This window comes from Erinaceus europaeus, chromosome 3, assembly GCF_950295315.1.
Source record: "Erinaceus europaeus chromosome 3, mEriEur2.1, whole genome shotgun sequence".
Classification (NCBI taxonomy): domain Eukaryota; kingdom Metazoa; phylum Chordata; class Mammalia; order Eulipotyphla; family Erinaceidae; genus Erinaceus; species Erinaceus europaeus.
This window is the reverse complement of record NC_080164.1, coordinates 53,614,352-53,637,720: the sequence shown is the minus strand read 5'-3', so window position 1 is coordinate 53,637,720 and position 23,369 is coordinate 53,614,352. Positions and strand designations below refer to the sequence as shown.

The 23,369-nt window shown below is 37.9% G+C and overlaps 1 protein-coding gene across 1 annotated transcript in view; it reads right to left on the bottom strand.

Annotated features, from left to right (window-relative positions):
* Positions 1 to 23,369, bottom strand: part of WDPCP (WD repeat containing planar cell polarity effector) — a gene marked incomplete at its 5' end in the record, with an annotated part of 131,281 nt that overhangs the window by 32,367 nt on the left and 75,545 nt on the right. Inside the window, one exon of the mRNA XM_060188428.1 lies at positions 18,435 to 18,537. Within this exon, the coding sequence (XP_060044411.1) occupies positions 18,435 to 18,537 (103 nt within the window). The remainder of the gene's footprint in view (positions 1 to 18,434; positions 18,538 to 23,369) is intronic.

Sequence of the window (23,369 nt, the reverse complement as noted above, 5' to 3'; positions counted from 1 at the left end):
GTTCTTACTTCCTATTCTTATAGCCTGGACTTAATAAGTGAGATCATGCAGTATTTGTCCTGTTTTAGGTTTCCTCACTTAACATGATGTCTTTAGGTTCTATCTAATATGATGTAAATATGACATCATTTTTAACAACTGAGAAGTATTTCAGTGTATATATACCACATTTTAAAAATCTACTTATCTGTTGTGAGACATCTGGGTTGCTTCCAACTTTTGGCTATTACAAATTGTGCTGCTATGAACATAGGTATACACTGATCCCGTCTGACAGGTATTTTTGTCTCTTTTGGGTAAATTTCCAGGAAAGAAATTGCTGGGTTATAGGGTGGGTCCATTTACAGTTCTGAGAAATCTCCAGATTGTTTTCCACACAGTGGGATCAGTTTACACTGCCACCAGCAGCGCAGAAGTGTCCCCTTTTCCTCATATTGTCTCTAACATTTGTTGTTACTGTCATTCTAATGCCTGACATTCTCATGGATTGAAAGTGGCAACTCACTGTTGTCTTCATTTAAATTTCTCTGATAATCAGTATCTTTGAGTACTTTCTCATTTTGTATTGGCCCTCTAGCTCTCTTCCTGGAAGTTTTATCCCAGTCTTTGCCCATTTTCTAAGGTTTTATTATTTGTTTTGGTGCTGAATTTACTGAGCTCTTTATGCATTTTATTAGTCTTTTTATCTGACATGTGTTGTTTTTCTGTTTGGGTGATGGTACCTATTGCTGTGCAGAAGTTTTAAGTTTGATATAGTCCAGTTGATTTATTTTTGTTTAGTGTGTGTTTCTGTTGGACTGAGTCTTTGAAGACATTTGTGAAGCATAGATGGTGTGTTCTGCCAAAGTTTTCTTCTGTGTATTAGATATTTTCTGGTGTAATGTCCATGCCTTTAATCCACTTGGAGTTGACTTTTGTGCAGGGTGAAATGTGGTGGTCCAGCTTCATTTGCACATTTCAGTCCATATCAAAATGTCATACATTGTGTAAATTATAAACAACAAACACTTGTAGTTCTGAAGTCTAAGATGAAGATGCCAGCACAGTCATTTACTGGTGAATTTTCTCTGCTGTGCTGTAGTCTATTCTCATTGGTAGGAGACAGCAAGGGATATCTCTGGAGCCTTCTTTATAAGGATACTAAGAATATTACTATCATTATGACTCAGTCACCCTCCAAAGCTAGCACTTTCTACCACTGTAGTCTTCGTTTAGGTATGTGAATTTGTGAAAGATAAAACATTCAGTTCATAGCACCTGCATTTCTCTAATTTTTGTTCCTCCCATTTAACTTTCCTGTGGTTTTACTGTGTTTCTTATGATGAATTTTAGTCTTTGAACTGTTTCTCCTCAGCTTGCGTATTTATCTATCTAGAAAGAGTATTTTAATTAATTTTAATATGTACAGGGCCCAGAATCCAGACTATTCCAACACTTTTGTAACTTCCCAAAATTAACAAGTACCCACAAATTAGAGCCGAACCAGCAAAAATTTACAGCTAATACTATAGTTCTCCGTATTTTAGGATCACAGAAAGTTCTCTTTCCATACATTGATTTCTTCCATGTATTTATTATTACTATTTTTATGTGTGGTGAGGGATCTCCATTACAATTCCAATCTGACCTAGTCTTAGGACACTAACACTGTTGTTTCACAGTACTATCCAAGTTCAGCTCCCTCCCTGGATTGCTCCTGGAATAGGTTGTGCCTGGCGGGTATGACTCATTCCTTACAGGAAAAGCCCATTAGGGTTTGTCTCTTCTATTTACCTTATAGGAAATATCAGTGAAAAAAACACTGAGAGGTAAAATATCACAGGTGACACACAAAGCTTTCCCTTCTCACCTGTCATGCTGAGAGCCTCCCACTCATACTTCACTCAAAAGTCTTCACTATATCAACATTGCTTCTTCCCCTATTGGTTCAACCAAGCCTGTTTCCTTGGGTATGATTCCAATAGAAAGTATGTAGGGACAGAGGTTTTTTTTCATCTAATTATGCATGTCACTAATCAGATGACCTGGCTTCTCTAAGAGCCACAGTTATTTACTCACACTATTTACATGTACTATACCAAACTTCTTCACTTGGACACTCAGAGCCCTTGGACCAAAACCACAATATTAGGTTTATATGCATTTCAGGTCTGCATGATTGAAGTTTCTGTGTATCTTGTATCTAATGGTAATTTTTCCTTCCTTTCTTAAATATCATAAGAATGTATAAGAATTTTGTTGTCATGAATTTGTCTATAAATGCCTACTATTCTACTTGCTTTTTTTCTTTTTGTAATTTGGTACTTTTTTTTTTTTTTGTATGTTTTTACCAGAGCATTGCTCTGCTCTAGTTTATGTTACTGGGGGGATTGAATCTGGGACTTTAGAGCCTTAGGCATGAAAGTCTCTTTTGCATAACCCTCATTATTTGTTTTATTAGGGAAGTAATGACAAGATAGTTATTTCATGGGTACAGTTTCTCCTCATTCCATGAGAGTTATCTTTACACCATTGTCATCACTAATGTAAATCCTCCTGCTCTATCATATATTGGGTCCCCTTGTGAAATCAGCCAGCAGGATGAATACCAAGTTATTTAATTTTAGATGGCATTTAAGAAACCAGGAGAAAAGGGCAAAAGACAGGGAAAATCTTGAATTAGATGTAGTCTATTGTAGGCCTTTCCTTTTAATACTATTTTTTGGTTGCCAGAACTTTTCTGGGACTTCATTCCTGCACAATTCCACCACTCCCAGCATTTTCTCCCCTCAGAAAAAAGGCAAGAGACACAACAGCATTATTCCATAGCTTGTGGTCATTGTACAAAAAGCAACAAAGGCAGTATGTAAATCAATAGCAAAAATTGTGTTCCATAATAAAATTTATGCACACTGAAATAGTTTTAATGTTCACATTATTAGTTAGAATTTTTTTACTTCTGTACTTTTTTTTTCTAACTAAAGAGATGAGTAGTTATAATATTTCATTACATTTGAAAATGGTCACTAGAATCAAGTTATAAACCATCTTTCCAATTTTATTTTTGTTCTAATAGAGCAATAAAATAATTTATGTATTAATTAGTTCTAATATTTATTTATTTTGCTCAATGTGGGGCAGATTTCATTTTTCAAAGATGGTCACTGTATCTCCTATTCTTTATGCTCATTTTAATTTTCTTTCTTTTTTTTTTTTTAAACATTTTTCCCCTTTATTGGGGGATTAATGTTTTACAGTCACTAGTAAATACAATAGTTTGTACATTCTTAACATTTCTCAATTTTCCACATAACAATACAACCCCCACTAGGTCTTCTGTCATCCTTTCCCAGGCTAATTTTCATTTATAAATGCCTCAGCAGCCACTGGTTTAATTCCTGACAGTACCTTATGTCACAGCAGTGCAGTGTTATCTGTCCTACCCCCAAACTAAGCTTTTGTTCTTTTGGAAACTGACTTTATTTCTGCACTTGTGATTGACCTGTTCAGGCTGTTTTTCTTGGTTCCATTGTGGAAGGTTTTATAGTGCTAAGAATTTATCAGTTTCTTATAGGTTGTACAGTTTGTTTGCCTATATGTTCATAATAGTCTTTAATGATTATGCATTTCACTTGTTTGTAAGATATGTATGTAATGGGCCGATGAAATAGCTCACTTGGATAGTATGCTGCTTTGTCACGTGTGTGTGATCCAGATTGGAGACCAGCCCCCACCTCACTGAATGCTTAGGACTAACAAAGTATATGAACTAGCTTTTTTTTTTTTTTCTTGTGAACTAAAATCTTAGTTTATAGCTGTCATCCTAGAGTAAGAGGGAAGAAAAACATACCATTTTGTGCTAGGCCACATAATTAATGGGCCAGTGAACACATTGATGAGTTTAGAAGAAAAGTGATTGAAATTTGAACTATTAGCTTTCTCTTCCTTATTACCTCAAAACTAGTTCGGACTTTAAACATCAAATCACAGGTGTTTATCTTTTCTTGTCAGATAAATAGAATTTCTGAGATGTAGTTTTGTGGTTTGGTCCACCTTAAAAAGAGAAACCTAAGAGCTTTACAATTGAAAAGTATACTACCTAATGTCCCTTAAGTTTTCCCCCATATCCATCCATTTCAGATATAAAAAATTAGAGTGTCACTACTGAATACTAAATTACTGAATAATTACATAAAAAGGTCTTTATCTCAAGATTTGATTACTTACCAGTATCTGGTAATCCATGGTAAAAGAGCTAATACTTTTATGCTTATCAAAAAGCTAGATATTTGAATTACCTTATTGAAATTTAGACCACAAAAGTTATTTTGTTGCAGGTAAGGAAGAAGGTGCTATGAGGGATTCTCATTGACTGTATATAATGCACTTTTTCTGTACAATTTGAATATTTTCAGTGAGTTTGAATTAATTTTTTATTAAGACTAGCTGTGATTAAATTATCTAATATTCACTATTGACTAATGTTATGAATCAAAAGTTAGTAAACTATAATATTTGTTTTGCCCTTTATTTCAGTTAAAATTGTGCAGACAAAAAGTATAATGTGAATTACATGTATGCTTCTGCATTTATTTTAATATTTCAATGTAAAACTGGGCTTTTTCTTATACAGTGCAACAATTTAAAACAAGAATAATTCCTTGTTTTTTGAATTTAAAAATCAGAAACTTTAAATTTTTTTATTGATAACAAGATTGTATGTTTTATGCTTTAGGAATACATTTAACCTCTCCTCAAATTATGTTTAAAGTTTTTGGCATTAATAGCAATTTTAACTCCATATATATTGTTAATAGTATGTTTTAAAATGTTGTTTCTGTATGTGCCAACAATTAAGACAAGTATTTCCTTAGTCCCTATTCTGAAATAACTGCTGGACTACAATGAGTGTAGACTTGGCTTACTGCAGTGTTTAAATATAACATATACACATGTGTGCATAGTATTATAAATCTTCCTTGTCATTGCAATGTACTACTTGGATTTATTATTTAGTTTTTTTTCCAGGTGGATGCTTTTATGAACCAAAACACAGAGTATCTTCTGAACATACCTTTAGGCATTAAGACAAAAGTAGTAGGGGTACTTTAACATGACTTGTTTAAAACATCACTGCTTATATTGAATGACAATTTACAAGTAAGGTGTGGCTAATAAAGTCACTGAAGCAGACATAAGCATAGAATTTCTCTTTACTCCTGGCTTACCATTCACACCTTCCAAATGCTTTGTTGCAGAGGCATGCTGATAACTAAAACCACATTTTACCATCCTTGTACTCAAAGGCTTTTAAAAGACCATGCAATCATATCTGTGTTTGAAAACCCCAGGATAAAGCAGAAATCCTCAAGAAGAGAATTATATTCCATCTAAAAGAGTATAATTTTCCTAAATACTCCATGATGGTCTGTTTCAGAAATGTTTTTGGAGACTCAAGTTTAGTAGCAAGGACAAGAAAAATAAAAACACATCAGTGAGACTACATCAAACTAGAAATCTGCACAGTAAAGGAACTATCACCAAATTAAATGAGACCCTACTAAATGGAAAATTTCTACATGCCATATATCAAAGGACTAATAAGACATTAAACAAAAATAGGGAGAGGATGTGAACAGATTCTTCCTTAAAAAAGATAATCAGTCCTTTTCCTACCTATGATACTATCTCTCTAGATAAACCTTGGGCCCACCTGCATCTTAGATGTCAGACTCAGGCAAAAACTTGTTAAGTCATGGTCCCCTTGGAATAAACCTAAAATAGACCTACTAGCTTTTTCCAAAATGGAGACCCAAATCTCATCTGCAATGTTCTTGCCTTTAGGTTCCTGACTAGTCAATAATTTGTTCTACTTTATATCTTAATTCTTTTTCAGCCATCAGGTTCCAGATGCTACCATGATGCTGTCTTCAAACCCCGCTCCCAGACCCCTGCCCCACTAGGGAAAGAGAGAGACAGGCTGGGAGTATGGATCGACCTGCCAATGCCCATGTTCAGTCTGTAAGCAATTACAGAAGCCAGACCTTCCACCTTCTGCACCTCATAATGACCCCGGTCCATACTCTCAGAGGGATAAATAGGAAATCTTTCAAGAGAGGGGTTGGGATAGGGAGTTCTGGTGGTGGGAAATGTGTGCAATTGTACCCCTCTTATCCTGTGGTCTTGTCAATATTTCCATTTTATAAATAAAAAATAAACAGAGATAATCAGATGGCCAACAAACATGGAAAAAAAAACTGCCCAATGTCACTGATTATCAGAGAAAATAAAAATATGAGGTAACACCTTGCCCCTGTGAGACTCTCATATATATATGGTAATTCTCCCCCGAGGGAGAATACAAAATACAAGAATACAAAAGCACCTCTCTGAAGAGATCTATGAAGATTTATGTTCATAGCTGTGCTATTTGTAATAGCCAAAACATGAAAATGATCCAAATGTCTGAGGTCAGATGATTGGTTAAGAAAAGTGTGGCAGAGAGGGATGAATACCAGATGACTCATAGGCAGAACTTGTTGGACAGGGACAGAAAGGGAAAACAGTATTGCTCCATAAATACCATTGCATTGATGATAACTATATAGTAAGTCTTGAAGATGGGTAGACTGTTTTTAATTAGTGTTTAAAAATAATCTTAGGTATTATTTTTGTTAGGGGGTTATGGTTTAGGGTTAATACAGTTATTGATACATATGTAAAGTTTCTCAGTTTTCTACAAAACACCCTCACCCTCAGTCTAGGTCCTCCTCTATTCATGCACCAGGACTTGAAAGCATCCCCCGCAAAAAAAAAAGTTTTTATTTTGGTGCCATATGCAAAATCCAGTTCAAGTTATCCTTTGCCTTTCCCTTTTGTTCTTATTTTGAAACTTTTGTCCATGAGTGAGATCATCTCATATTCATCCTTCTTTCTGGCTTATTTCACTTAAAATGAGTCCTTCAGTTCCATCCAAGATGAGGTGAAGGTGAATTCATCATTCTTTTTTAAAATTTATTTATTCCCTTTTGTTGCTCTTGTTGTTGTATTATTGTAGTTATTGATGTCGTTGTTGTTGTATAGGACAGAGAGAAATGGAGAGAGATGGGGAAGACAGAGAGGGGGAGAGAAAGATAGACACCTACAGACCTGCATCACCGCCTGGGAAGCGACTCCTCTGCAGGTGAGGAGCCAGGGGTCGAACCCGGATCATTTTGCTGGTCCATTAACACTTTACTCCACGTGCGCTTAACCTGCTGCGCTACCGCCCAACTCCCTAATTCATCAGCCTTTCATGACATAGTGGGGGTTGTATTGTTAAATGGGAATCTGGGGAATGTTATGCATGTACAAACTATTGTATTTACTGTTGAATGTAAAGCATTAATTCCCCAATAAAGAAATAAATTATTAAAAAATATTTATCCCCTTTTGTTGCCCTTGTTTTATTGTTGTAATTATTATTGTTGTCGTCGTTGTTGGATAGGACGGAGAGAAATGGAGAGAGGGCTGGAAGACAGAGAGGGGGACTGAAAGATAAACACCTGCAGACCTGCTTCACTGCCTGTGAAGCGACTCCCCTGCAGGTGGAGAGCCAGGGGCTCGAACCAGGATCCTTCTGCCAGTCCTTGCACTTTGCGCCGCCTGCTTAACCCGATGCGCTATAGCCCGACTCTCTAACTCATCATTCTTAATAGCTGTGTATGCATACACAACTTTGATAGCCCCTCATCTGCTGTTGGACATCTAGGTTGCTTCCAGGTTTTGTCTATTACGAATTGTGCTGCTATGAACACAGGTGTTGTAATTAAAATAAATGGACTGGCTGTTGTGCATAAAGGGCTTAACTGTAGTGGCTGGCAGTGGGTTTAAACAATCATCAGCGGGGTAAAATAAGCCACTTTCAGAAGTCCATGAATTAGTTACCAAAAGTTCAGACCCAGGAGATAAACAATTATTGGTAGTGATATATATAGGCTACTCGTAAGGCTGTAGAGAGCCTTAAGAGTTTACCGGCTGCTACATACATGTTCAGTTCCCAGGAGAGGCAGCCAGGTGGGCACTTCCAGCACTCTCAGCTGAGATACTTTTGAGCAGGAGCCAAAAGAGCCAGACTTTCGGCTGCCTGTGATTAAGTCTGCTGGATCCACATACAATCCCTTATGCATTTGCACAGATTGTAGTATGCTCTGTTGCCAGGCTGATGTGTGCTGAGTCCAACTCTGTAGGGCCGCCTGGTATACTGTGTCACAACACATAGGTACACACAGATCTTTTGGGGTGGGTGTGTCTGGTTCCTTAGGATACATTCCCAGGAGAGTAATTGCAGGGTCATAGGGTAGGTTAGTTTCTATCTAGCCTTCTGGGAGTTCTCCATGCTGCTCTCCACAGGGTTTGGACCAATTTACATTCCTACCAGCAGTGCAAGACAGTTCCCTTAACCCCTGCAACCTCTGCAGCATCTGTTGTTACTAGCTTTTCTGTTGTATGACATTCTCACAGGAGTTGTCTTTATTTGCCTTTCTCTAACAATAACTTGGAGCATTTTTTCATGTCTGTTGGCATTTTGGAACTTTTCCTTAGTGAATATTCTGTTCATATCCTCTCCTCAATTTTGAATGGGATCACTTGTTTTTTTGTTGCAGAGTTTGGTGAGCTCTTTATATATTTTGTTTGATGTATGGCATGTAAAGATCTTTCATTATATGAGGAGTCTCTTTGTTTGGGTGGTGGTTTCTTTTCTTGTGCAGAAGCTTTTTAGTTTGATATGTAGCCCCATTGGTTTGTTTTTATTTTAGTCTTCTTGCAATTGGATTTGTATCATTGAAGATGCCTGTAAAATTTAGATGGAAAAGAGTGCTGCCAGCATTGTTCTCTTAAGTATTTGATAGTTTCTGGTCTAACATCCAAGTCCTTGTTTCATTTGGAGTTTACTTTTGTCTCTGGTGAAACATCAATTTAGGGAGAACTGACAGCTTGTACTGAATGAACATGGAATATTTCTACACTGATTTAAATCTTTAATGTTTTTCATCATTTGGCTTTCAAATGATATGATTGTTTATGAACAATTATGTATTATATAATTTTTATTTCAGTGATTATTGTTCATGGCTTGTCTATGGAAATATGTGTCTCACCTCTTATCCTGCAACCATGCTTTTTGTTGTCACTAGACCATTGTCATTTGCAATAGTTTTATTTTTCCCTTTCAATCAGTATGCTTTTTGTCTTCTTGCCTTACTGCATTGTCTAAAACTTCAAGTATTTTCTTAAATAATAGTGGTGAGATTGACTAGATTTGACTTGTTACTAACCTAGAGAGAAAAGTTTTTCACTATTTGATTATAATATACTCTATCAAGTTGGAAAATTCCCTTTTGAGATTTTCACTTTTTTTGTGGTGTCTTTCTTTTTATTTTATTAAAGTCTGTTAATGGTTTACAGTGTAGTCTTTAACACATAAACACAGCATCTCATTTCCCTTTGATATCTAGGAGGCATACCGGGACCCCAGTGCTCCTTCATCCTGTCCCTTCCCCAGAGTCCTTTGCTTTGGTTCAGTCTTCTTCTTCTTCTAGCGTTTGTTCAGTAAGCCATGCTCAGTCCAAGTTTCACTATTTTTTTTTTTAACCAGAGCACTGCTCAGCTCTGGCTTATGGTAGTACAGGGGATTAAACCTGGGGGGACTTTGGAGCCTCAGGTATGAGAGTCTCCTTACATAACCATTATGCTATCTACCCTGCCCCAAGTTTCACCTTATGTCCTTCCTTACTGTGCTTATTATTATTTTTTTGCCTCTAGGGTTATTGCTGGGGCTCAGTGCCTGCACTTCTTCTTCTAGCATTTGCCCTTCTTCCGTAGCCAGTCAACAGCGTCAGGTTGAGCCTGATGTAAAGTTTCGAGACCTCCTTTGAATCTGGAGAGGTGGCAGTCGTTGACTATGTGGGTCATAGTCTGTCTGTAGCCACAGGGGCAGTTCGGGTCGTCTCTGGCTCCCCAGTGATGGAACAAATCCACTACTCCTGGAGGCTGTTTTTTTTCCTTTTGTTACCCTGCTTGTTTATAATTATTGTTACTGCTATCGTTGTTGCTGGATAGGATGGAGAGAAAGACACTTGCAGACCAGCTTCACCACCCGCGAAGTGAACCCCTGTAGGTGGGGGTGCTGAGGGCTTGAACCGGGTTCCTTAGCCAGTCCTTGTGCGCTTGACCCGCTGTGCCACTGCCCAGCCCCCACTTATTTTTAAGTTCCTCCTATAAGTGAGATCATTCATTAATGGTCTCTTCATATAAGTTTTAGAGGGATTGCTGCATCATAAGGTAGGTCCATTTCTGGATTTCTGATGAATCTCCAGACTGTTTTCCATAGGGTTGGACCAGTTTATGTCTCCCCAACAGTTGGTGTTTATCTTTTCTTTCTTCTTTTTTAAATTTTTTTTTGTTATTGGATAGAGACAGAGAAATTGAAAGACAAGGGGGAGACAGAAAGGAAGACAGAAAGATATAGACACCTGCAGACCTGCTTCACCGCCTGTGAAGCAACTCCCCTGCAGGTGGGGAGCCAGGGGCTTGAACTGAGATCCTAACCGGTCCTTGTGCTTTGCGCCACGTGCGCTTAACCCGCTGCACTACCCCAACTCCCAGTGTTTATCTTTTCTAATGTATGACATTCTCAGGAGTGTAAAGTGGTATCTCATTGTTTTTATTTGCATTTCCCTGATCATCAGTAACTTTGAATATTTTTTCCTATGTCAGTTGGCCCTCTGGCCCAAACTTCCCCATGCCCTATTTTTCAATGAGTCTTTGTGCTGGTGAGTTCTTAGTGTATTCTGGTTTTCAGTCCTCTGTCCAATATATGAATTCCTTGGGAGGTGGGTCTCTGTTATGATTGTGTTTCCTTTTGCTAGACAGAGCTTTTTAGTCAATCTTTGCTTTTGTTTTCCTTCCAATTAAATTAGAATCAGTGAAGATGCTGCAAAAAACCTATATGGAAGAGAGTTCTGCCTATGTTCTTCTCAAAGTATTTGATGGTTTCTAGCCTAACTTCTAAATCTTTGATCCATTTGGTGGTCATGTTTCAACCCAATTTTCCCAACATCATTTGCTTAATAGCTTCCCTGTCAAAAATTAGTTCACCATGGCTGTAATTTTACCTTTTTACAAGAGAATAGAGCACTGTTTAACCCTGGTATTTCTTAGTGTTTTTTTTTTTTTTAATCATGGTTGTTCAATTTACGGGTGCTTTCTCTACATTGATCATGTTGTTTTTCTCTTTAGTCTGTTAGTAGTGTATTCCATTGACTTACTAGTGAATATTTGAAATTTTTCATGTGTGCTTGTTTATAAATATTAGGAGTGGTATGTTGTCTTGTTGTGTACATTTGGCCTGAATTTGGGATCATAATACTGGCTTCAAGAAAGGCATTATGTAGAATTGGTGTTAACTCCTTTGAATCTTTTGTAAGCCTCTCTAGCATAGGCATCTGCACCTGACTGTCCTTTTTTTGAGTTCTCAATTTCTATGAATTTTCCTCAAGACTGTATGGGTTATATATTCATTTTACAGTGGGTAAGGTTTAATAGTTTATACTTGTTGAATTGACTAATTTCATGCAACATGTTAAACTTAGATGTAGAAAGCTATATTTTGATGTGTATGAGTTCTAACAGGATCCAGCAATTGTACTTCTAGGTAATTTTCCAGAAAAGACATATTCCTTGCAGCATTTATTGTCCATTTAAAAATCTGATTATTTGATTCTTCTATTGAGTTTTACAATTTGATATATTTTAATTATTAACTCAATACAGATAACTTGTAAATATTTTCTCCCACTCTATAAGTTGCCTGTTTCTGGTATGATAATGATATTGGCCTGTAATATTTTTGTTATATTTTTACCTGTTTTTGCTATCATGGTATTTTGTGGTTCCACATAAGCTGTGTGAATTCCTTTTGATAGGGTGGCCATTTCAACAATATTGTTCCTATCTGTGAATAAGGGACATTCTTCCATTACTATGCATCTCTATTTCTGTTTTACAGTGCCATATAGTTTTCATTGTAAAGATTTTTTTTGTCTTAGATTCACTCCACAGTACTTTATCATTTTTGGTTCAATCATAAATGGAATTGCTTCCTCCATTTTTTTCCCTCTGACTCATTATTTTTTATCCTGCCACTTTAGTAAATTTACTGACTATATTATCATAGCATCTGCAAATAGCGATAGCTTATTTCCTTTATTAACTTTCTTATCTGATTTCTCAGGCAAGGACTGCTAGTGTTATGTTGAAGAGTAATGGTCAGAGTGGATATCCTTCTCCCATCCAGAGTTTTGGGGAAAAGATTTAAGACCTTTTTTTTTTTTTGTGCTATATTGGATTGATTGATGTACACATATTGAATCACCTGGACAGTTATTCTCTTTCCATGTTGTCAGATTTTATCAGGGCTGTAGTGGTTTTTTTTTTGGGGGGGGGTAGTAATAAATAGTTCTTTCTTGCTTTGAGGATAAAAAAGAATTGGCATCATAGAATGCATTTGAAAATGTCCAGAAGCTTTATGACAGGAATTTATAATTATCAGTAAACGATAAAGACTTTGGAAAAATAGGTGATGGAGACATACAAGTTATATCTGTAATAGATACCTAGATATTCTTTCTATACCCAACTGCCAGATATTTTGTCAGACTAAAGTTTATATCTTTATTACTGGATAGAGACACACCTACAGCCCTGCTTCACCACTTGTGAAGCTTTTCCCCTGCAGGTAGAGAACAGGAGTTTGAACCCCTCAGACTAAACTTTCCTGAGCACTTATGCAGGTGAACTCAATTTCATGAACAATAGTAGAAAAAAATGCCTACATATTCTGTAGATCTTTAAAATACTACTTACTTAAATCCTGTTTAAGCTTGAAATTCCTGACCTGAGTCATTTATGTGACATTTCACATACTGTCACATCAAGTTACCTTACATTGAATAAACAGGAGGTTAGATTTGTAAGATGCATACCACCTGACATGAAAATATTTGCCAATTATTTTTTCTGTTAAGATGAATGCATTTCAGATACAAAATAATTTCATCCCTATATACTATTACAATACTTGAAATTTATGAATACATTTACCTTTGTATTTTCTCTTCTACTTGATTCATACATAGAAATGAATATATGTGCAAATATGTTACTTCCTTCTTAAAAGTGGTTTTATTAGGAACATAGTAAATATCTATACAAATTTAATTTCTCCAGGAAATGAAGAAAAATGAACTACTTGAGGTTCTATACAAAGCTCATCACACTTACAGTGAATTACCTATAGGATCTCAAGTAGTTTTTGTTATTTAAGTTAGCATACTACCTTGAAAAAAAAAGATATTTAAATGATGTAAGAATTTTTTTTCTTAGAGGAAAAGTGATCTGTCATCATACACCCAATGATTTCCATTAGTATAGTCGTAGTAAGTGATGTTAGACAGCAAGTAATTGGCAGTGGACTTGGAACTAAGAAGTGGCTCAGAGTATGAGATTTGAGTGATTTTAAATTTTACCTTTTGGTTGGGATAAATGTGAAATATGACAGTAATTGCAGGGCTGAGTACTGTGTCTACAAGCAAGTGGTTAAATTAATGAAAACTGGCTTCTTAACTCTTTATCATAGTAAAGAAATTCAGAACATAGGATGACCTATATGCTACAACTTGTCTCCTTCATTTGTAAAACAAATGCACTAATCAGTTACTTAAGCAAGTCATCAGCCTTTCTGATTTTAATCCCTGTTTGCAGTAACACTATTGTATGAATATCTGTACATCTTAAAATTATTAACTTACTGATTTCTTGATGTTTCACCTTCTTTCCTAATATAGTGATCTAGTATCACATATGTAAAAAAAAAAAAAAGATCAAATAACACTTAAATGAGAGAGAGTTCTGGCCTGAAAATAAATTCCTAATTTAGAAAAAAAAAATCTATAGAGACTGACACTATTATGTTGTCACAAAGAAAGGGACAAAGGTTGAATGCATTCTTAGGAATTTTACTGAAAACCATAAATCTCTTTTAAGTTACTCAAGTATTACAATCTTGTATAGACTTCTGCCATCAAGCAAACCAGTTAGTCTTTGATGTGCTTAAAATTGTGAAGGGTTTAGAATTATATCTCTAGGCAAAAATGGGTAGAAGTAGGAAGGTATAGATCAAACTGACATCATGACACAATAATAATAATAAAAACAATAAAAACAATGAAGTGCAGCCAAAAAGTAGACTGGCATCAATATATACATACCTTTTAAGTTAAACAAGGAACAATGGAGCCTCTCAATCACAGTGGAGGCCAACAGTACAGCTCTACATTATTTATAAAATTAAGTTTTTGGGAGTTGGGCTGTAGTGCAGCGGGCTAAGCACAGGTGGTGCAAAGCACGAACCCTGGCTCCCCACCTGCAGGGGAGTCACTTCACAGGCGGTGAAGCAGGTCTGCAGGTGTCTATCTTTCTCTCCTCCTCTCTGTCCTATCCAACAACAACAACAACAATAATAACTACAACAATAAAACAACAAGGGCAACAAAAGGGAAAAAATAAATAAAATAAATTTAGAAAATTAAGTTTTTGTAGCATAATTTTAAAATAATTTTGTTAGTAACATTTATAGTATTATATACTATATATTATTATAGCATAGAATTACTTATAATTAATTATATTACTATAGCATAGAATTTGGATGAACTTTTCTACAGCAGAGTTTGAATAGTTTTAAAAATATTTCCAGTTTATGAATGAGGATTATATAGAAGTTGTTTCTCTTTATATTTACTTTTTCTAAATACTATGATTCCAATCCCATTATAATAGATGAATTGTAAGTAGCTATTTTTTTTTTTATAGTTGTGTTTTTGTGAGTCATTATCATACTATTAAAGATACTTGTCTGACCAGAGATAATGTGTGATAGCTCTTGGGCTGTGCCCTGAACAAGAGAATATGTCTTCCTTCCCACAGTTAGGTACACAGATATCTGCAAGGATACCAACAAAGGCTATATGAGTCTACTAATCTGATACCAATTACTATGTGAAAAAGAAGTAAAATTGTTATTGGCATTCTGCACCCCTCTAGTGCTTCTGGCCAAGAACAAAAGTATAAGAAGATTTTAATTTAGAGTTTATATCTCAGGTTCACATTGTAAATGACAGTTTTGTTAAAAGGAAAATATTAGGGGCTGGGTGGTGGCCGGTTGAGCACACATGTTACAGTGCACAAGGATCCAGTTCAAGCCCCTGGCCCCCACCTGCAGGGGAAAAGCTTCACAAGTGGTGAAGCAATGTTGCAGGTGTCTCTCTCCAATAAAGAAAAAAAAATTATACATAGAAAATATTATAACCATTGCTTCTATTTTCTTGATATTAAAGTATAAGCAACATGAACCAGCTGAAGTTGATTTTATGTGTCATATTTTCACTCAAATAGTTTTACCACAAATACATATTTCTTGATTTTTACAAAAGCACTTAGTAACAACATTTATTGTGCCTTAATGTTTGCCAGGTATGTTTCAAAGTGTGAACCAACTTAGCAACTCACAATACAGATATCATCTTACAGATGGAAAGTTCAGGTTTAAAGAAGGTAAGTAACTTACTGACAGTCTCACAACTGACAGTATAATTAATTGGGCTGGTACCACATCCATATCCAACATTTTACCATCTTAGTATTTTTTAATTACCTTTAAAAGTTTATGGCAGCGCTCTGATGGAGAGGAAAGACAGACATAGTTTCACCTTGGAAGAAACTCTACCCAGGAACAGTGAGGTGCAATTAAAAAGATATTTTCAAACTATGGAAGCAAGGTCCTGATGGGAATAGGCACACAGGAAAAGTAGTCCTTAGCAGCATTTAAGTAGATTTACTCACTACAGGATCCCATGTGGTAACACCAGTCTGAATGGTACCTGGCCCATAGGTGAAAAAAATACATTACACCTTACAGTATCTTTCCAAGAAACTAGATACGTTAGGGATGATCCTAAGTCATCATCACTAGTAGTACCATTTTGTAACCTGCCCTTCATATTACCAGACACTGAGGGCATCACCTGCTATCACCTGATTCTTTTTATGAAACATTGACAAAATCATAGGATAAGAGGGTACAACTCCACACGATTCCCATTAGAACTCTGTATCCCATCCCTCGCAATCAAGAAAGAGAATGAATCCTTAGCAAATAAGCAGACTTTCCCATGCTAGCCTCCACCTGCCTGATAGCAACACACCAAACCAAGATCCACTCAGCATATCATATTTGAGGACTTTGCACAGCCTGTGTTCCATAGACTGGACTCCACATGTATTTACAGAAATGAGACCAAAGTAGGCACTGAGAGTCTCTTTGGCTTTTTTGAAGGAGGCTCTATAGATCCTTGGTTCCCATCTCCAGATACCCAAGCTGGCATTATCTGCCACCCAATGAATCCTTTACTAGGAGTGAACTGCAGGGTATTGAGGAGTAATAATACTTTGTTTTTTAAAAAATATTTTATTTATTCCCTTTTGTTGCCCTTGTTTTATTATTGTTGTTATTGATTTCGTTGTTGTTGGGTAGGACAGAGAGAGGGGGAGAGAAAGACACCTACAGATCTGCTTCATCACCTGTGAATCGATTCCCTTGCAGGTGGGGAAGCAGGGGCTCAAACTGGGATCCTTATTCCAGTCCTTGCACTTTGCACCATGTGTGCTTAACCCGCTGCACTACTGCCTGACTTCCCAGAGATAATACTTTCTTTCTGTCATAACTACCTTTGATATTTTGAAAGAACTTTTTTTTTTTTGCCTCCAGTGTTATCGCTGAGGCTTGGTGCCTACACTATGAATTCACTGCTCCTGGAAGCCACTTTTTCCATTTTGTTACTGTTGCTATTGTTGGATAGTACAGAGAGGGGGAGACAAAGATATACACCTCCTTCACCACTTGTGAAGTGACACCCCTGCAGATGGGGAGCCTGGGGAATGAACCAGGATCCTTGAGCTTCGTGCCACGTGCAATTAACCTGCTGTGCTGTCACCCAGCTCCCATAAGAACATTTTAAAAATATCCCCCATTGTGTATATCTTACAGTTATTTTCTTTAGGATATGTATGTAATTAAAGTTGTAATAATATACTTTAAGTGAATACCAGGTCAACTTAAATTGCATATAAAACTACTCCTGTCCTCCAATTTGTTTTATGTTATAGTGTTAAGAAATTTCTGGTATATATACACAAAAACTACTACTTAGCAGTAAGAAATGATGAGTTCTTTTACTACAGCAAGGATTGAATTACACAAAAGCATACTAAGTGAAATAAGCCAGAAGAATGATAATTATTCATAAGTAGGTTAAGGTAACAGAAGGCTAATACAGAGTGAAACCTTGATGGACTGTGGTCTATTGTAGCTGATCTGGGAAGTGAGAGGAGGATTGAAGGAGGGCCAGGAATGCTCTGTGATAGAGAAAGATGACAGTTTTGTGGAGGGTGAGGAGTACAGGGGAAAAAGAAGGCCTTCTATATTGTAAATGTAAATTGGTCCAACCCATGTGAGACACAGAACCTTAGATCATTAGAAATGGGCCTACCCTACAAAACAGCAGTCTTCTGGGAATCTGAAGTGCTCTGTATACACCTATGTTCATAGTCATATGAAATGTAATAGTCCAAACATGGAAGCAATCCAGATACCCAATGACAGTTATCTCCTTTTCCTCATTGTGAATGGAATTTGAAGGAATCACATTACATGAGATAAGCCAAAAAGAGCAGGATGAATATTAATTAACCTCACTTACAGGTAGAACTTAAACAAGGCAAATAAATGGTGAAACTTGACATTGTTTGGTAAAGCAAGGCCAAGAATGAGGGTGGGGGGAAGGCATTGGGCATCCACTGCACAATAGTGGAGGATTGGTGAACAGACACTTATGGAAGAATGAGAAATTATACCTGTATTATAACAGTTGTCTTGTAAATCTCTTTCTCTAGTATCAATAAAAATAATTTCAATGATGTAATAAAGTTCATTGTAAAAAATAAGAATAACATTTTTTTAAGAATAACATTTTAAATAAGTTTTTAGATTCAATTTAAACTTTTCTTCCGTTTGGATCAGAGCACTTTAAAATAATCCACATTCCATGTGACATATACTCTTTCTCATATGAAAAACTTTCGTGATATGATGCTAAAGGACTATATATGTTTTTGCATTAGCTAATTTTAACCATAGCACTAATGACAGTTTTACTTTTTAAAAAAGTTTTTAAAAAAACTTTTCTAAAATTATCTTTATTGGATAGAGACAGGTAGAAATTGAGAGTGGTGGTAGGGAGACACCTGCAACACTGGTGCACCACCGCCAACCCCCCCCCACCAGCAATATTTCTTACCAACTTCAGAGGTTATTGATTCTGCATCAATTTCATTAGCTCTTTTTCTTGCCACTTCAGCTAGTGCCAATTCACCCTTATCTAGTGCAAGGTAATGGATATCCTTTGGAAATAAAACAAAATAAGAAATTAATCCAAAATGAATACTGGTCAAGTCACAAAGGAGAATTGAAAAGAAACTTATTGTTTAGGTAATAAAACCAATGAATTTTAAAAAAATTTTTGATCTTCTGTTATCTTTTCTAGTGTAAACATATATATATTTTAAATTAGAAACCACAGTTAATGGAATAAGTTACTTTAGACCTTAAGGGAAAAATGATTTTAAATCAAGTCTTTGACATACTCAGTTTTATCACAAAATAATAATCTTAGTTGCGACTTTTCTGTGATTACACCATCTGAGGAAGATTCTTCAAAATTCAGTTGTATATTAGATAATGTTAACTTTTTTTTTCTCCTCCAGGGTTATTGCTGGGGCTCGGTGCCTGTACTATGAATCCAGTGCTCCTGAAGGCCATTTCCCCCATTTTATTGCCCTCGTTATTAGTATTATTATTGTCGGATAGGACAGAGGGGGAGAGAAAGACACAGACCTGCCTCACCGCCTGTGAAGTGACCCTCCTTCAGGTGGGGAGCTGGGGGCTCAAACCGGAATCCTTACGCTGGTCCTGGTGCATTTAACCTGCTGCATTAATGCCCAAACCAAATTATAAGTTTTTTTTTTAACTATTCATGTTTCTGTTTGGAAACACACAATATTTATTTGCTAGTACACCTGTGAACCTGCTTATCTATATATCTAAATGTGGTCCTTCCTAAAAGGCAGTAGAATTTACAGTGCAGTATCATAGTGAAGTTGACAAAGCAAACTGCTCTTCCCTATAGATCAACTTTTACAGTGGCCTATCAGTGAATTTCATCAGAGCACAACGGAGATTTCTGGTAATGAAATAAGCTTCACTATCTGAAGATGGTTGAGTATCATCAGCAGTAAGAGGAAGACGAGTCAGGCTGAAATCTGGCACTATAGGCTGCCAGCACCATACTGGTAACCATGTCTGATCTGGAGCTTGGGAACAGTAAAAAGCACAAGCCCCAGGGGTACCAAAATGTTAAATGTTGTATCCTTGTAATAGTAAAGTCAGACAAAATTTAATAAGTTGGAGCAATAAAGACTCAGGATGGGGGCTGGGTGATGGCGTACCTGGTTGAGCACACAAGGAACTGGGTTTGAATCCCCAGCCCCCACCTACAGAGGGATAGCTTCATGAGTTGTGAAGCAGGGCTGCAAATGTCTCTCTCCCTCTCTATCTCCCAATTCATTTCAATTTCTGGCTGTCTCTATCCAATAAATAAAGATAATATTTTTAAAAGACTCAGGATGAACAGAGTCACCCAGACCTCAGGGAAAAGCCATTCCAGTAATGGCATATGGATTGGGGGGGTGGATGAGACAACCATTTTTTATAAAGACTCTAGATCATAAACCCATGAAGAATGTCATACTAAATTGTTGGATAGTATGCCAGCTCCCCCTGGCTTAAACACCAGTATGTCTGTATGAGATTAATTTGATCCCATTCAAAGCTGTGGTCTATTTACATAAATCACTTTTACATTTACATAAAGCACCACCTTCCCTCCAGGGCATTGGTGGTTCAGTGGTAGAATTCTCACCTGCTCCGCCCCCTCTCCTTGTCACACCCTGATCTTCCACCAGTCACTTTTCGCTCTACCCTCTCTATGTCACATCCTGTTTCCACCCTACTTGGAGAGTATAAAAACAGCTGCTATTCTGATTAAAGACACTTGGAAATTGCTTTCCGGCTCTGAGAGTTCCAGAGTGTATCTCATGATCCCTCTCCCACGCTGCAGCCTAGATCGGCTCCAATTGAGTTCTCTCCAACCCAGAGAGCACTAGCTCGGGAAGAAGCACCCTCAGGCTATCCCGGCATTTGGTGCCCGGAGCAGGGACACATAAGCAGCAGATTTACAAGAAGACATCCTAGATAAGTACACACCTTTTGGGTATCTGCAATATTGTGTTAAGGCACTGTGATTTTTTTCTTTCTTATTGTTTTCCTGAGATCTCTCCACCATGGAAAATCTTTTCCAAATTCTGCATTCTTTTTTCTGTATACAATTTTTATATATCTGGGACATTTTTCTCGGGGATGCACCTTATATCCTGTTGATCATCATAGCAGCTTTTAAGGGATATATAGGGCAACCTCTCAAAAGGCTTAAGGATCAAGAGGCTGAGGTCTAAGAGATAAAGGAAGTGATCATAGAACTTAACCAGCACCTTAAAAACAAGAAGAAGCAAAGGCCTGTCGTGATCCTGACCCACCCTAATTCCTCTGCATCTTGCCCTGAGGCCCCTATTTTGGTAGACACGTGTCCGAATTCTCCTTTGGACTCCACAGCCACTTCTTTGGCCACCCCCATTTTGGCAGACATGTGTCCGGAACCTCCTGCTGCCTCCACGGCTGCTTCTTCGCCCACCCCCGTTTTGACAGACACATGTCTAAATTCTCCTGTAGCCTCCAAAACCACTTCTTCGCCGCTTGTCCAGAAGCTTCCACTTTGGTGACTCCTCCTACCGCTACAAACTTATCAGAGCGAGTCCATACATTTCCGGTCAATGTCGCCCCCAATAGACAAAAACCTCAGGCTTGGTATCCGTTTTCCGCCACGGACCTGAAGGAACTACGTCAGGCTATCAAGGATGACAGTATTCATGCCTCATGGACCAGGTCCATTTTACAAGGCCTGCTTCAGAACCTTAATACCCCCCAAGATTGGAGGGATGTAATTCGCGCTATGCTCCCAGGCCCCCTCTTCCTGCAATGGGAGGCATTTTTTCGCGACAAATGTTTACAGCGATCGCGGAAAAATATTCAAAATCATCCAGAGGGGAATTTTGATGCATTGTTTGGAACAGGCCAATTAGAAACAGGGATTCAACAGGCGGAAGCCAAGTTTCCACCTGGGTATTTTGATCAGGTATGCCTGTGTGCATTAAAAGCATGGGAGCGATTAACACCACCCATGGGAGTAGCCTCAGCTCCTATTCTCTCCCTTCAACAAGAACCTGATGAATCCCTTGCTAAATTCATTGCCAGGGTCCAGTCGAGTTTAGAAAGGAAAATTTATAATCCTGCCGCTCATTTTCTCCTCCTGCGATCCATAGTCTGGGATGGAATGCTTCCGCATTTTCGACAGACCTGTAGCACTCTTAAAAACGAACACCCAGATACATGGATCTCAGATCAAGCTCTTTTCAAGGACCTATGTTACAGGCCTATGCAGCTACCTTACATAAGCAAAAAGGGGCTTGCTTTCAGTGTGGTCGCCAAGGGCATTGGCGTAACCAATGTCCAGAAAATAGACCACGACCCCGCCTCCAGTCAGGGCAACCCTGCCTCCAGACAGGGAATCAGAGACCACGAATGCCTTGTCCCAGATGCCAGAAAGGATTTCACTGGAGGAGAGATTGTTGATCAAGGTTCCATAGGAACGGCACACCTCTGCCAAATGTAAACAGGGATTTAAACTAGGTGTGGGGCTTCCCTTAGCGCCGCCCCCAAGAGGGAAGGAAGCAGGTCGCCCGCTTGGTGTTGTGCCCTTCTTCCACAAACAGAAGCCCAGCTTGGGACCCAACCCATTGCTACACCCACCACGCCAAGTAACAATAACAGAGGGTGAGCAGAAGGAGGAACCCGCGGTATGTGGGAACTTCCAGCATAGAAATAACCGGCTGGAGAAAGAGAACAGCTCAAATTCGGAGCCTGAGATTTTATGGACCACCCCTGTTTTAGAAAGGGGTCACCCAACTATGACAGTAAAGATTGGTAATATTCCTTTTAAGTGTTTGATTGACACGGGAGCAGATAAGACAATATTAAGACAAGCAGAGGTTCCCCAGAGTTGGGAACTCCTCCCAGGACCACGCTTACATGGTGTTGGAGGATTGACTCAGGCATTCCTCACACAAGATTCCCTTGTGTGCGAAGATCCAGAAGGAACTACCAGACGCTTTCGGCCTTTAATAGCTGATATAAGCATCAATTTATTGGGAAGAGACTTGCTGGAATCTTTAGATGTAGTGATATCCTCAGACACCTCTGCAGGACACCACACTCACTCCTGTGAGACTGCTAGACCCAACCAGCACCCCCAATACTAACTGCCACTGTTCGTAACAGAACTCCCTGCTTAGATTGGCTTTCTAATGAGCCTGTCTGGGTGGAACAGTGGCCTTTGCCTAGGGAGAAGCTAGAAATTTTGAAAGAACTCGTCCAAGAGCAGTTATCTTTGGGACACATTCGTCATTCTCGGAGCCCTTGGAATACTCCAGTCTTTGTGATTAAAAAGCGCTCAGGAAAATGGCGCCTCCTCCAAGATCTTCGTGCAGTTAATAAAACCATGCAGGTTTGGGGCTCCCCCCAAAGGGGTTTGCCTCTTGCTTCTGTGATTCCCACAGGAATTGCAATCATAGCTATTGATATACAGGATTGTTTTTTCTCTATTCCCTTACACCCACAAGATTGTAAATGTTTTGCTTTCTCTGTTCCTTCTATTAATAATGCCAGCCCTGCCGATAGATTTGAATGGGTGGTACTGCCCCAGGGCATGGCTAATAGTCCTACTATTTGTCAAGAGGCTGTTAAATCTGCCCTTTTCCCATATATTCATAAGGGCCTTAGGGTTTTTCATTATATGGATGACATGTTAATATGGGGAGAATTAGATACAGATCTCTCTGCCCTATGTGATTTTCTAATCCCTGCCTTAAAGAGGAGTGGATTTAATGTAGCTCCTGAGAAGATACAGCTAATTCCTCCAATATCTTTCTTAGGCTCAGAGATTTTCCTAACTCAGATTCGTCCTTTAAAACCTTGTGTTACGGGGGTTGGGCAGTGGCACAGT